This window comes from Salmo trutta, chromosome 30, assembly GCF_901001165.1.
Source record: "Salmo trutta chromosome 30, fSalTru1.1, whole genome shotgun sequence".
In the NCBI taxonomy this organism is placed as follows: Eukaryota; Metazoa; Chordata; class Actinopteri; order Salmoniformes; family Salmonidae; genus Salmo; species Salmo trutta.
Genome location: NC_042986.1, coordinates 6,874,347 through 6,889,008, shown reverse-complemented (window position 1 = coordinate 6,889,008; position 14,662 = coordinate 6,874,347). Strand labels below are relative to the sequence as shown.

General features: G+C 44.8%; 1 protein-coding gene across 9 annotated transcripts in view; it reads right to left on the bottom strand.

Annotated features, from left to right (window-relative positions):
• LOC115167796 (sodium channel protein type 8 subunit alpha) overlaps positions 1-14,662 on the bottom strand; it is an 85,347-nt gene that overhangs the window by 31,273 nt on the left and 39,412 nt on the right. For 3 of the 9 annotated variants that reach the window (XM_029722409.1, XM_029722408.1, XM_029722410.1), the window contains exons 7-14: positions 13,140-13,361; positions 12,870-12,933; positions 11,260-11,401; positions 6,395-6,601; positions 5,270-5,557; positions 2,310-2,633; positions 1,264-1,284; positions 105-240 (exon numbers count right to left, since the gene is read on the bottom strand). In XM_029722409.1, the coding sequence (XP_029578269.1) occupies positions 105-240; positions 1,264-1,284; positions 2,310-2,633; positions 5,270-5,557; positions 6,395-6,601; positions 11,260-11,401; positions 12,870-12,933; positions 13,140-13,361 (1,404 nt within the window). The remainder of the gene's footprint in view (positions 1-104; positions 241-1,263; positions 1,285-2,309; positions 2,634-5,269; positions 5,558-6,394; positions 6,602-11,259; positions 11,402-12,869; positions 12,934-13,139; positions 13,362-14,662) is intronic. The other 6 variants (XM_029722416.1, XM_029722414.1, XM_029722415.1 and 3 more) reach the window with 3 other exon arrangements.

The following is a 14,662-nucleotide window of genomic DNA, read 5'->3' as shown; positions in this document are numbered from 1 at the left end:
CATCAGATTTGAAACTTTTTGTTTTACACTGTCAGCTGAAAACAATAGAGCATGGAAATAGCTAGTTAGTTAGTGTAGGGAAATTAATAGTATGAATAGAGTACCCTCCACTAGTGTGTTGGTGATGACGCTCATGACACTGTTGGCCCGCTCTTTCCTTCCGAAGGAGGTATTGAGCTGGTCCACAGACACCATCAGGGAACCAGACAGCTTCTTCTTCACCTCAACCTCAGTAGTGGGCTGCCAGGAGGAAGAAGAAGAATCAAGCACTGATGGTAGTCAAACCATGAACACCATCCCACAGCGCCATCGCTGGCCAGGGAGGGATGTGCACTTGTAACAAGACTCGATTGGAAGGAGGGGTTAGGCCCATATTGGAGGTTGGTCATTCTTTGGTTGGCACAGCAGATAGTACTGTATTTGTCTTGTTATTGCTAGATGTAGAGAATATGTTGGTTCTAGAAACATGCAGGTCATACGCAGCCAGAGTGGGAGCAGTGGTATGGGGATATTTGACTGTTACATAATACTTGAATAAGAACGTAATATTCTGATATTGAGCAGGGAAGTGTTTTGTATTTGTGTGTGTATGTATTAATGTTGTGACTTACCTATTCTCTGAAACTTGTAAAATAGATTCCAACCACCATTACATCACACCCATTCTAACTCAATGCCCCCCCCCCCCCGCCTAAATGTTCCAAAGCTGCCACTTTGACCGTGTCCGAAAACCCGTACTTGCGTTCTCAATAGTAGGCTGATTGAGTGTAGGAAAATGTAACGTTTTATAGTATGTGACATTTTGAAAATGTTATATGGTTTAAATGCCAGGATGTCATACTAATTTTGCCTTTTATCTAGTAGAATTCGCTGCAACACTATTGAGGAAGAAAAGCGCCTTTTCAGACCCACGTGTGTTTGACAACAGCTGATAATCAGATAAGAGGACGCGCTCTACCGAAATGAACGAACGGCGGGAAACAACGCAATTGCGCATTAGATGACGCCTTCTCAGTATGGGTGAGCCTAGTATGTTGATATTTGTTGCTTACTGCATACATATATACTAGACAGTACGGTCTAAATAGTACGTAGTATGATTCGTGCACAGTATGCTGTTTTATTTAGTAGTAGGCAAGAAAGATTTCGGACACAGCCTTTTGTTCTACTTTCCAAGCATTATCCTGTCCCTAACCCCATCCATACACAGAACTCCACACTATCTGATAGTAATCCATTTTCTATTTGACCCTGAAATATCACCTTCAAGTCCTGTAACAAATCCTGTAGCATTTGAGGAGAACATAGAGGGAAGAGTAGTCTGGTTACTGTAGGAGAACACAGGGGCAACACTATTCGGATTGCAGTTGTTCCAGTCGTCATGCATTGAGCATGCACCAAGTCAAAGAGTAGGAGAGGAGAGACATCATAGCCACTAGTTTGGTTGTTATCATGCTGGCTAATTCAAAACATTGTACAAGACCTGGTAGAAGGGCAGGTCAAACTACCATGCTGCTTACTAGCAAGAGAGAAAGATTGGTTTGGTTTTTTCCCGTTTTCTTTGTTTTGGTTTGCTCACTGTTGATTGTTTGAAAAGGGAGGAAATATTTCCTCTATTTTGAAGAGGGTTTTTACTTACAATGACTGTTATATGTGGTTGTTTATACGTATCTTAGTTGGATGCACTGACTGAACGTCGCTCTAAGATCAGACAGTTTGCTAAATGACTAAAAAGTTAAAGGGATAGTTAAAGATTTTGGCAATTAAGCCCTTTTTTTCGTACTTACACAGAGTCAGATGAGCTCATGGATACCATTATGTCTCTGTCTGCAGTTTGAAGGAAGTTGAAGGTAGTTTCTGGAGCCATTCCTAACTAGCATGAGTGCAATGACATGGAAGTCTACAGGAGCAAGGGCCTTGTTGCCAAAACCTCGAACTATCCCTTTAATGTCAATGTAATGTAACACCGTTTGGAGTGAGAAAATGAAAACGTTGAGATATAAAACAACAGTATGCTGGAAGTCACTGAAAACCCCAGTTATAAAGTAACAATAAGAACATGTTTTTCTGATAAAGTAAACTAAAGTTTCTCTATTTTGCTTCTTTGGGTTGGGGGGCAGCATATCATACACGAGACACTATGAGCAGGGGAGGAGGGCGAGCGCAGATAGCGCAGACATACGGACTTGCAAAGAAAAAAGTTGAGAGGAGAGACAGAGAGAATAAGAAAGTGAGGGAAGAGAGAAAGTTGAGAAAGAGGGGGCCATGCCTAGACGAGACGGGTCTGAGTTACTCATTGACTTCCTTACACTGTCGTCAGCAGATGCCTTATCTATTTTCACCTCAGGCAGAAGGCGTCCGCCGGTCCCCGGACTGATCAGCGACACCACGCCGTTGCAGTCCACCGTTGAGTTCCTCTTCCCGCCGCCGTGGTGGTAGCCCGTGTAGCTGCTCCGCCGGTACGGGCTGAACAGGGAGTCCCGCCTCTCCTCACACTCCTCCACAGTGCTATGCTCGTCGTCGGCGAACTCGTTCTCCGAGCCCACGTCCTTGCCGCGGCCCTTGAAGCTGAAGATGCTGCTCTTGCTGTTGTGCCTCGACAGGAACGGCGAGCCTGGGATACTGAGGAGGGACTGCAAGGGACAAGAAGACAACGAGATGAGGAGAGAAGAGGAAACGAGAGGAGAGGAGAGAGATTGATGTAGCTGTGTAAAACTCCTGACACAAAGCATACAAAGAGCACTGAAGGTCGTGGGTTGAATCCCCACAACCACCTTTCCTGCTATCTGTCCTCCTGCCTTACGTCTTTATCTGTTTTAGTACTGTCTACATCTGGGATCTCCGTCCCATAGGTTCTCTCTCCAACCCTAATCCAGTGCACCTGATTGTAATAATTAGCTGGTTGACAAGTTGAATCAGGTTAGATACAACTGGAGTTGGAGTGAAAACCTACAGGAGGGTAGTTGTCCAGGAACAGGGTTGGAGAGCCCTGGTCTAAATGTAGCTTCAAAAATTTGAAAGGAAGGTGGAATTCCTATTGAATTACATATGGAATTATCGGATCCTTATGAGAAGTCCAATCTCCTTGAGAGAAGAAAAGAGATGAGGGGGTTGTTTTGAGTCATTGATTGTGCCGTTACTTGGGACAATCCTCGTTGTCATCAATTCTGGGGTCAAAATGAAAGGCAACATCTGTGTGTGTGTGTGTGTGTGTGTGTCTGTGTCTGTGTGTGTGTCACTTAGGGAAATGCTGACGGAGAGTGATCAAGTGACCTACTAAACACAGGGAAAGGCATCATAACAATAATAATATATTGGATTTCTATTTTCAATGATCCAATGCTGGTCTACAATTGTCGAAACTAAACAAAAAACAGAGATCCAAACAAGACAACGGCAGACTAACAACAGGAAGAAACAGAACATGTAACAAAGAGAAGGGGGAGAGGCTTAAAGAAGGGAAAAGATCGTGATGTGTTGCACTTGGGAACGGCAAGGTGGCCTGCTGTGGTGGAACGGAGTGAGCGAGTAGGGTGCTAGGGGAGAAGAAGGTCAGAGAGGCAGGTAGAGGGGGGGCAAGGTGATGAAGGGCTTTGTAGGTCAGAAGGAGGATATTGTAGTTAATGCGTTGGGTGACAGGGAGCCAGTGGAGTTCACAGAGGATGGGGGTGATGTGCTGCCAGGACTTAGTGTGCGTGAGGAGTTGGGCTGCAGAGTTCTGAACCATTTGGAGCTTATGGAGGGAGCTTGAGTTGATGCTGGAGAGTAGTGACTTGCAGTAGTCGAGACAAGAGGTGATGAACGTTTGAATAAGGTTTTAGCTGCAGGACGGAAGGTTTGACGAAAGAGGATTTGACAGTTTGTTGGATGTAGTGGTCGAAGGAGAGGGTGGAGTCCAGGAGGACGCCAAGGTTGCGTGCACGGGGGGGGGGGGGGACGACGACAATGGTGTCATCAATGGTGAGAGTGAGGTTGCCAACTTTGCAGAGTGTGGTTTTGGTGCCTATGAGGAGGAGTTTGGTTTTGTCACTTTTTAGCTTGAGGAAGTTGTGTTGCATCCAGGTTTTTAATGTGGTAGGATTCAATGTGGTTCAGAGGTGCGTTGAGGAGGGATTTGGTGCTCAGGTAGATCTGGGTGTCGTCGGCGTAGCAGTGGAAGTCGAGATTGAAGTGGCGGAGGATCTGACCAAGGGGGAGGATGTAGATGATGAAGGGTAGGGGACCCAGCACAGAGCCCTGGGGAACACCCTGTGTGTCAGAGGTATGGCCATTGAGGGAGATGTAGTGGGTCCGGTTGGTAAGGTATGATTGTAGCCAGTAAAGCGCAGTGCCCTCATACCCAGACCCTCAAGTCTGGTGAGCAGGACTTGATGGTTCACCGTGTCGTATAATCAAATAATTAGGCGACTGACATCCTACCCCAGCAAGGTCAAACACAGGACAGTCAGACAGGAGAAACACACAGCTGAGCCCAACGCTGCATGGGAAAAGATTCACTTCCTGCTTCTACTTTGTGTTTTTCTTCTATGGGCACACTCAATATTGCTGCCAGTCTACGTATTGTCGGAACATTGATTTGAATGGGACTCTCCATTCTAGCTGTTCTATGGAAATATGAGCTGTTAGCATACCACTGTTCTCACTGTGAACCTGGACCTGTACTGTATCTGTATCCTCTGTACTGTATCCTCTTACTAATGTTGCATATAGAATCCTCTTTCTTACTACTGTTAAAGTACATGTTAGCTCTGCTGATTCGACATGTTTATGGTCACAAGCCTGCTAGAGTACTCATCTGGTTAGCGGGCCTATTCTCTAATACGGATGATGACGATGACCAAGATCTCAGACAAAACCTAGTTCTAACACCAATAGAATTCACATGTACGCATGAGCGAATACTGCCCTGTGTTGCCGAACAGATACGGTAACAGAACACTATGAAAGATGCCAGAGCAATACAGCACTGTGTGACTGCTCTTCTCTCACTGAAACATTCATGTACTCACTGTTAATAATTCAAGCCTTGGATGCATGCTACTGTATCTTTAGCTACAACAAATACACGCACAGTACTGTATATGTTATGATGCTATAAACTGGTTATAACCTTTAGCTACAACCAATATACTTCACACACTGTAGTAGGAGCCTTAAACAGATACATTACAAAGCTCTAAATAGTGTTTATCTGAGTTTATCTCTCAAGGCTAAATGATCTATGCCCCAGAATGCATTGCACCGTGACCTTCAACCTTCGCCATCTCACCTGGTTCATGATGGAAGACTTTCGACCCAACCGGTTGTCAGGGAAACGGAAGCGGCTCCTCTTGCTGCCGTCGTCTGACTCGGATTTGACGAACTTCTCGCAGTCCCCCTTCTCCTCCCTCTGTGACTGCTCTTTCTGGCGCCACTTCTTCTTGCGGTTGCGCCGCTCCTTGGCGCTCTTGGAACTGAGCTTGGACATCTCTGACGAGCTACAGGACAGGTTCCCCCCACCGTCGTCCTCCGCTACGTCCTCCGACACCGTGCCTGCCGACGTCGCCATGGCGTTGGCCTATCGCAGACCGCCACACCAGGACAGAGAGAGTGAAAAAAACACCTGTCTGTGTCCAGCCCTCCTGAAGCCTAATTTTTACCCTGTGCAAATACGCAACGCATTTAGCTAGCTACTCAAAATGGCGATAATGCATAGTTTCATCAAGATACAAATTGCGGGGCTGCAGCTGCACTTGACTTACTTCACTTACTTGGGGCTGTGGAAGTATGCATCTTTTTGCTAAGCAAGTACGCAGAACGGCCATTTTGCGTAGCTAGGCTTCAGAGACATGGCTGTACAGCTTATATCAGGCTAAACAGACTTAAACTAAGCATTATGTGACAGACAGGGTTCGAACCCCGGTTTGCTGTGAGCCAGAAGAGTGCATTAGCCCGCTAAGCCAAAGCCTAGGCATTGGCTCAGGAAGCCCATGCAGATCTTCAGGTCTCAGGCAAGGTTACTCACCTCCGTCACAAACACAGTGAGGTATAGGAGCACGGTAACGAACACGGCTCCACTGCTTATATTAGGCACAACAGATTTAAACCAAAGAGACAGTCAAGGATAGGAGTGAAGTATAGCAAGCAGAGACAGTGGCAATAGAAAGACAAGCACATACAGTAAGCTGCTGAGAGACAGACAGACAGAACTGACAGACAGTCAGACAGAACAGACAGACAGAACAGACAGACAGAACAGACAGACACTGACCTGTGTGGCCTCCTGCAGAGCCAGTGACAACAGAGACAGAGAAACAAACACATATGACCAAACACATATGCACTATATCCAGAGAAGGGTGCCATATCGCAACCTGATAGACATGCTGAGACACAAAGACACTGGGATACTGACCTGTGCAGCCTCTTGCTGGTTCTTGATCTGCTCCAGCATGGCTTTGAACTCAGCCTCTTTTTGCTCGGCCTCCTCCATGGTGGCCTGGTTCTGCTCCTCATAGGCCATGGCCACCACAGCCAGGATCAGATTGACCAGGTAGAAGGACCCCACGAAGATCACCAGCACAAAGAAGATCATGTAGGTCTTCCCTGCTGCCCGCAGGGTCTGGGAGGGGAGAGAGAAGACAACAGAGGGTCAGATACACTGATATTTGACCTATAACCATTGACCTCTAAACCGAACAACATCCCTTCCCTGCCATCCTCAGGGTCTGGAAGAGAACAGAGAGTACAGCAGAGCATCAGACACTTGTCACTCATCCAGAAGAGGCCGTCACTTTGTCGCCCCCTCCTGTACTCAGATCTGGTTCATTCCACTGCTAACTGGCTCATATGACAGAGCTGTGAGGTTCATATCGAGGTAGAGTTGGAGGGTAGAGGTCAGAGGTTATGTATCAGTTACTGAGTAGTCGTGAAGATGCCCAGGCTTGGTCGAAATGTAGAATCTACTGTAACACTTCATCACTTCAAACACAATAAATTATATTTAGATTCCCTTCTGCTTACTAGAGCGTGATGCTGATTCCAATTCACTGTCATGTACATTATGTACGCTGATAATCAATGATTTAGAACTGATTTGAAACTAGGAAGTAGGAATTATTCTTGGGTGTGCCAGCGCCAGAAGCACTTCCATGCACTGACTGCATTTCGCTAGGTTCCCAGTGTGTGTGTGTGTGTGTGTGTATTAGTTTCCCAGCATGGGCACAACTCCCCAATATCTGCATTTTGACCTAGTTTTCCAAGCAGTGCAGTGGAAGCACACTCCAAAAGCGAGCTAGCGAGCTAGCTAACACAAGCCCAATGATTTCAGTGGATTGGGATGCTATCCCCAGCGGAGAGAGGATTATGAGGCTCAAGCAGAAGCACAGAGCAGCAGACAAAGAAGACTCCAACATACCTTTAAAAACAGCCTTTGAAAATAGCCCGTTTCATAATACTATTCAGAATTCCATGTATGTATTACATTATCATGTCATGTACTAGTTTTCTATTGTATAAAATAAATGCAGAGGCAATATTTCAGTCTACTAAAAGAAAATTGTCCACTTAGGGAATAGGTTGCCATTTTGGATGCACATTTAGTTCCCCTTTCAATAGAGGGAGTACAGTATGGTCTGCACTAGGGCCCTTCAAAAGAGGGTGTATGGTCTGTAGGGAGCAGAGTCGAGGCAGAGAGAGAGGACTTCCTGGGTTCTGGCAGAAGTAATTCCCTACCCCATCAATTATGGATGCGGTTTACATGTAGCGCTGGTAAGAATATTCAACACAACACACTGCGACACTCCCCAGCAAGACAGGGTAGGAGCACAAACTGACAAAAGGACAGGAACTCTACTGTCCTCCTGTTTCACACACGGACTTCCGCCCGACATCAGGACAGCGGAGTCCATAAAATAACTAGCTTACCAAGACTGTGATATGCGGTCGTCTCTCAAAGCTACCTCAACCTTTCACATTTCAAAAGTATTTGTTCATGTTTTACCTTGCTCTGGATAAGTACGTGGCTAAACGACCGCATTGTAAATGTACTGCAGACCAAATATTCTACACACGCACACACACCTGAGCCTACTCTGGATACAGTGCATATGATTGGCTGCGATCTTTAAACCTGGTCATGTTTGAGCGGGTAGTGTATGCAGGCAAAATCTAAATCCTAGGTTGAACCGTAACGGTCTGACAATCTGATACAATACAACGGGAAATCATCTCAGATCATTTCACATTTTCCTCCTTAGAAAACAAGCACATATTGTACTGTAGTATCTTGATTTAAAACAGGACAGCACAAATATCCTTCTGGAATACAGATGGATGCAAACGATGACTTGAGTCTCCATATTACAACGCTCAGATGAGCGAACACTGGCGCAACAGTAGATTTGGAGATCTGAGCAAAAAAAACGGTCTGTTCTGAGCTAAGAGAGAAGAAGCCATGTAACCTGCATCCCAAATGGCACCCAATTCCCTATATAGTGCATTACTTTAAACATAGCCCTATGGGCCCTGGTCAAAAGTGGCTCGCTATATAGGGAATAAGGTGCCATATGGGATGCAGCCATAGTCTCCTTGATTGCCCATACTGTAATCCCCAGGTTATTCTCTTCCTTTCCTTCTCCTCCCTCTGACCACTCCTGCCCTCTCAGCTCTGTATGGCAAAGCCTAAGTGTCTCTTTCCACCATTCCAGAGAGCCTGTCCGGCTGAGGAGCTGCATCCCATATGGCACCCTAAATATGAGGAGCCACAGTGTGGAAATTAGGCTGTAAAACAAGCAGCATGAGTTGAGCCAGGGGCCACAGTATGGGTATTAGGCTGTAAAACAGGCAGCATGAGTCGAGCCAGGAGCCACAGTACGGAGATTAGGCTGTAAAACAGGCAGCATGAGTCGAGCCAGGAGCCACAGTATGGGTATTAGGCTGTAAAACAGGCAGCATGAGTCGAGCCAGGAGCCACAGTACGGAGATTAGGCTGTAAAACAGGCAGCATGAGTCGAGCCAGGAGCCACAGTATGGGTATTAGGCTGTAAAACAGGCAGCATGAGTCGAGCCAGGAGCCACAGTACGGAGATTAGGCTGTAAAACAGGCAGCATGAGTCAAGCCAGAAGCAACAGTTGTAATGTTGTAATATCACCCAAAGACAACCAAATCGGCCAGCTGAATATGTGGACAAAGCATGTTCCATTTTGCATTTGACTCAAAAGTGAAAACCAAACCAATATATAATTTGGTAAAGGATGACCATGTGATACAACCAGCATAGAGATACAATATCATAGATACACACTACCGTTCAAAAGTTTGGGGTCACTTAGAAATGTCCTTTGGGGTCACTTAGAAAACATACATGAAATGAATTGTAAAATGAATAGGAAATATAGTCAAGACGTTGACAAGGTTATAAATAATGATTTTTAATTGAAATATTAATTGTGTCCTTCAAACTTTGCTTTCGTCAAAGATTCCTCCATTTGCAGCAATTACAGCCTTGCAGACCTTTGGCATTCTAGTTGTCAATTTGTTGAGGTAATCTGAAGAGATTTCACCCCATGCTTCTTGAAGCACCTCCCACAAGTTGGATTGGCTTGATGGGCACTTCTTACGTACCATACGGTCAAGCTGCTCCCACAACAGCTCAAATCAAATCAAATCAAATCAAATTTATTTATATAGCCCTTCGTACATCAGCTGAAATCTCAAAGTGCTGTACAGAAACCCAGCCTAAAACCCCAAACAGCAAGCAATGCATGTGAAAGAAGCACGGTGGCTGGGAAAAACTCCCTAGGAAAAACTCCTGAGAAAGGCCAAAAACCTAGGAAGAAACCTAGAGAGGAACCAGGCTAAACCAGCTCAATAGGGTTGAGATCCGGTGACTGTGCTGGCCACTCCATTATAGACAGAATACCAGCTGACTGCTTCTTCCCTAAATAGTTCTTACATAGTTTGGAGCTGTGCTTTGGGTCATTGTCTTGTTGTAGGAGGAAATTAGCTCCAATTAAGCACCGTCCACAGGGTAGGGCATGGCGTTGCAAAATGGAGCGATAGCCTGCCTTCTTCAAGATCCCTTTTACCCTGTACAAATCTCCCACTTTACTACCACCAAAGCACCCCCAGACCATCACATTGCCTCCACCATGCTTGACAGATGGTGTCAAGCACTCTTCCAGCATCTTTTCATTTTTTCTGCATCTCACGAATATTCTTCTTTGTGATGCGAACACCTCAAACTTAGATTTGTCTGTAAATAACACTTTTTCCCAATCTTCCCCTGTCCGGTGTCTGTGTTCTTTTGCCAATTTTAATCTTTTCTTGGCCAGTCTGAGATATGGCTTTTTCTTTGCAACTCTGCCTTGAAGGCCAGCAACCCGGAGTCGCCTCTTCACTGTTGACGTTGAGATGTTGGTGTTTTGCGGGTACTATTTAATGAAGCTGCCAGTTGAGGACTTCTGAGGTGTCTGTTTCTCAAACTAGACACTCTAATGTACTTGTCCTCTTGCTCAGTTGTGCACCGGGGCCTCCCACTCCTCTTCTATTCTGGTTAGAGCCAGTTTGCGCTGTTCTGTGAAGGGAGTAGTACACAACGATGTACGAGATCTTCCATTTCTTGGCAATTTCTCGCATGGAATAGCCTTCATTTCTCAGAACAAGAATAGACTGACGAGTTTCAGAAGAAAAATCTTTGTTTCTGGCCATTTTGAGCCTGTAATCGAACCCACAAATACTGATGCTCCAGATTCTAAACTAGTCTAAAGAAGGCCAGTTTTATTGCTTCTGTAATCAGAACAACAGTTTTCAGCTGTGCTAACATAATTGCAAAAGAGTTTCCTAATGATCAATTAGCCTTTTAAAATGATAAACTTGGATTAGCTAACACAACGTGCCATTGGAACACAGGAGTGATGGTTGCTGATAATGGGCCTCTGTACGCCTATGTAGATATTCCATAAAAAATCTGCCGTTTCCAGCTACAATAGTCATTTACAACATTAACAATATCTACACTGTATTTCTGATCAATTTTATGATATTTTAATGGGCAAAAAAATTGCTTTTCTTTCAAAAACAAGGACGTTTCTAAGTGACCCCAAACTTTTGAACGGTAGTGTATACTGTATATAATACTGTATATCATACTGTTTACCCTATATCATACTGTATACTGTATATCCTACTGTATATCATACTGCACAATGTATATAATACTGTATACAATACTGTATACCATACTGTATATCATAATTTATACTGTATATCATACTCACCAGCATGTAGAGGTTCTCCCAGAAGTCCTGTGTCATGAGTCTGAAGAGAGCCAGGAAAGCCCATCCAAAGCTATCGAAGCTGGTGTAACCGTAGTTTGGATTCCTCCCAGCTTTCATGCATGTGTAGCCCTCGGGGCAGCGGCTGGGGGGAGAGGAGAGAGGGCCACACAGCCATTCAATGACTCAGCATTATACAGTGCATTCGGAAAGTAATCAGATTCACTTTTTCCAAATTTTGTTACGTTCCAGCCTTATTTTAAATTTATTCAATCTCCACACAATATCCCATAATTACTCAGTATGTTGTTGAAGCAACTTTGGCAGTGATTACAGCCTCGAGTCTTAGTGGGTATGACGCTACAAGCGTGGCACACCTGGATTTGGAGAGTTTCTCCCATTCTTCCCTGCAGATCCTCTCAAGCTCTGTCAGGTTGGATGAGGAGCGTTGCTGCACAGCTATTTTCAGGACTCTCCAGAGATGTTCGATCGGGTTCAAGTCCGGACTCTCGCTGGGCCACTCAAGGACATTCAGAGACTTGTCCCAAAGCCACCTCTGCGTTGTCTTGGCTGTGTGCTTAGGGTCGTTGTCCTGTTGGAAGGTGAACCGTCACCCCAGTCTGAGGTCCTGAGCGCTCTGGAGCAGGTGTTCATCAAAGATCTCTCTGTACTTTGCGCCGTTCATCTTTGCCTCGATCCTGACTAGTCCCCTAGTCCCTGCCGCTGAAAATATCCTCACAGCAAGATGCTGCCACCACCATGCTTCACCGTAGGGATAGTGCCAGGTTTCCTCTAAATGTGACGCTTAGCATTTAGGCCAAAGAGTCTAATATTGGTTAAATCAGACCAGATAATCTTGTTCCTCATGGTCAGAGTCTTTAGTGGGCCAAGTGGGCTGTCAAGTGCCTTTTACTGAGGAGTGGCTTCCGTCTGGTCACTACCATAAAGGCCTGATTGGTGGAGTGCTGCAGAGATGGTTGTCCTTCTGGAAGGTTCTCCCACATTTTTTGGTACCCTTCCCCAGATCTGTGCCTCGACACAAACCTGTCTCGGAGTTCTACGGACAATTCCTTTGACCTCATGGCTTGGTTTTTGGTCTTACATGCACTGTCAACTGTAGGACCCAAGCAACTGAATTTACCACAGGTGGACTCCAATCAAGTTGCAGAAACATCTCAAGGATGATCAATGGAAACGGAATGCACCTGAGCTCAATTTTAAGTCTCATAGCAAAGGGTCTGAATACTTATGTAAATAAGGTTTTCTGTTTTTTATTTGTAATAAATTTGCAAAAAAATACAGTTTTCGCTTATGGGGTATTGTGTGTAGATTGATCAGGATTTTTTATATATTTAATCAATTTTAGAATAAGGCAGTAACGTAACAAAACGTGGAAAATGTGAAGGAGTCTGAATACTTTCAAAATGCACTGTACATACAAAAACATCATGGCTGCCGTATCGTACAGTTGTCTGGTTTAATAAAAGGATAAGAGAAGAGTGGGTCTGAAGAGGAGAAGGACAGACAGACAGACAGACAGACAGACAGACAGACAGACAGACAGACAGACAGACAGACAGACAGACAGACAGACAGACAGAGTAGGTACTCACCCAGAATCTGAGCTGTTGCCACATAAAAGGGCATCCAATTGTCCAGGCAGGAAGTAGAAATTGGCTGGTGAAAGAAACAAACACACACACACACACACACACACACACACACACACACACACAGAACAGCATCAGAATAACATCTCTCTCTAGCTATGTAGAGGGATATAGGACAAAGGTTTCAAGAGAATTGAACCCTTTTGCTATGGTGTGCCACTGTGCCCTAAAGAACACAACCCTGGTGTGTTTGACTGTGACTAGGCTACTTACTGTCGTTATTGATGTATTCATTCCACTCGAAGCCTTTGCTGCCATTGGCCAAGTAGTTCTCGGTGGAGTTGATTGGCCAAATCACGCATTTGTGCCGCAGGTTGCCCATGAAGAGCTGTAGTCCAATCAAAGCGAAGACACTGAGACAGAAGACCGTGAGGATCATAACGTCTGACAATTTCTTCACAGATTGGATTAGAGCACCGACAATGGTCTTCAGGCCTGGAGAGGGAGAAACACACACACGCACGGACGAACGAACAGACAAACGTACGCACACACGCACAAACCAAAGAGGTGATGCAGAAGTTGTGTATACCTGAAGTGTCTTGAAGTTCCCAAACAAGGTGACTGCGATTTTTTAAAGATGCTATAGTTACAGTACTGTACTGTACTATCCTGTCAGTTTTACGGACATTCCTTCATCAGACAGTATTCAACTTACAGTATATTGTTTGAAGGGAATGGATTGTTCTGAGCATTATAATGACCATTATAATACGCATATTAAAACCTAATGCCTGAGCTGGTTATTTAATCACATACAATACGAATGTAAATGTTATCAGTATAATACACAGTTTGTATTTAAGCATTAAGGCCTGAGGGGGTGTGGTATATGGCCAATATACCATTGCTAAGGGCTGTTCTTAAGCACGACGCGACGCAGAGTGCCTGGACACAGCCCTTAGCCATGGTACATTGGCCATATATCACAAACCGCCGAGGTGCCTTATTACTATTATAAATGGGTTACCAATGTAGTTAGAGCAGTAAAAATGTTTTGTCATACCCCTGGTATACAGTCTGATATACCACGGCTGTCTGCCAATCAGCATTCAGGGCTCAAACCACCCAGTTTAAAATATGTTATATGTTATGTACAGAGCATTCGGAAAGTGTTCTGACCCCTTCCCTTTTTCCACATTTTGTTACATTACAGCCTTATTCTAAAATTGATTAAATAAAAAAATCTACACACAATACCCTATAATGACAAAGTGAAAAAGGGGTTTTAGGAAGTTCTGCAAATGTATTAAAAATTAACAACAGAAACATCTCATTTACATAGGTATTCAGACACTTTCCTATGAGACTCAAAATTTAGCTCGGGTACATCCTGTTTCCATTGATCATCCTTGAGATGTTTCTACAGCTTGATTGGAGTCCACCTGTGGTAAATTCAGTTGATTGGACATGATTTGTAAAGGCACACACCAGTCTATATAAGGTCCCACAGTTGACAGTGCATGTCAGAGTAAAAACCAAGCCATGAGGTCAAAGGAATTGTCCGTAGAGCTCCGAGAAAGGTTTGTGTCGAGGCACAGATCTGGGGAAGGTACCAAAAAATGTCTGCAGCATTGAAGGTCCCCAAGAACACAGTGGCCTCCATCATTCTTAAACGGAAGAAGTTTGGAACCGCCGCCCGGCCAAACTGAGCAATCAGGGGGAGAAGGGCATTGGTCAGGGAGGTGACCAAGAAACCGATGCTCTGACAGAGCTCCTCTGTGGAGATGGGAGAA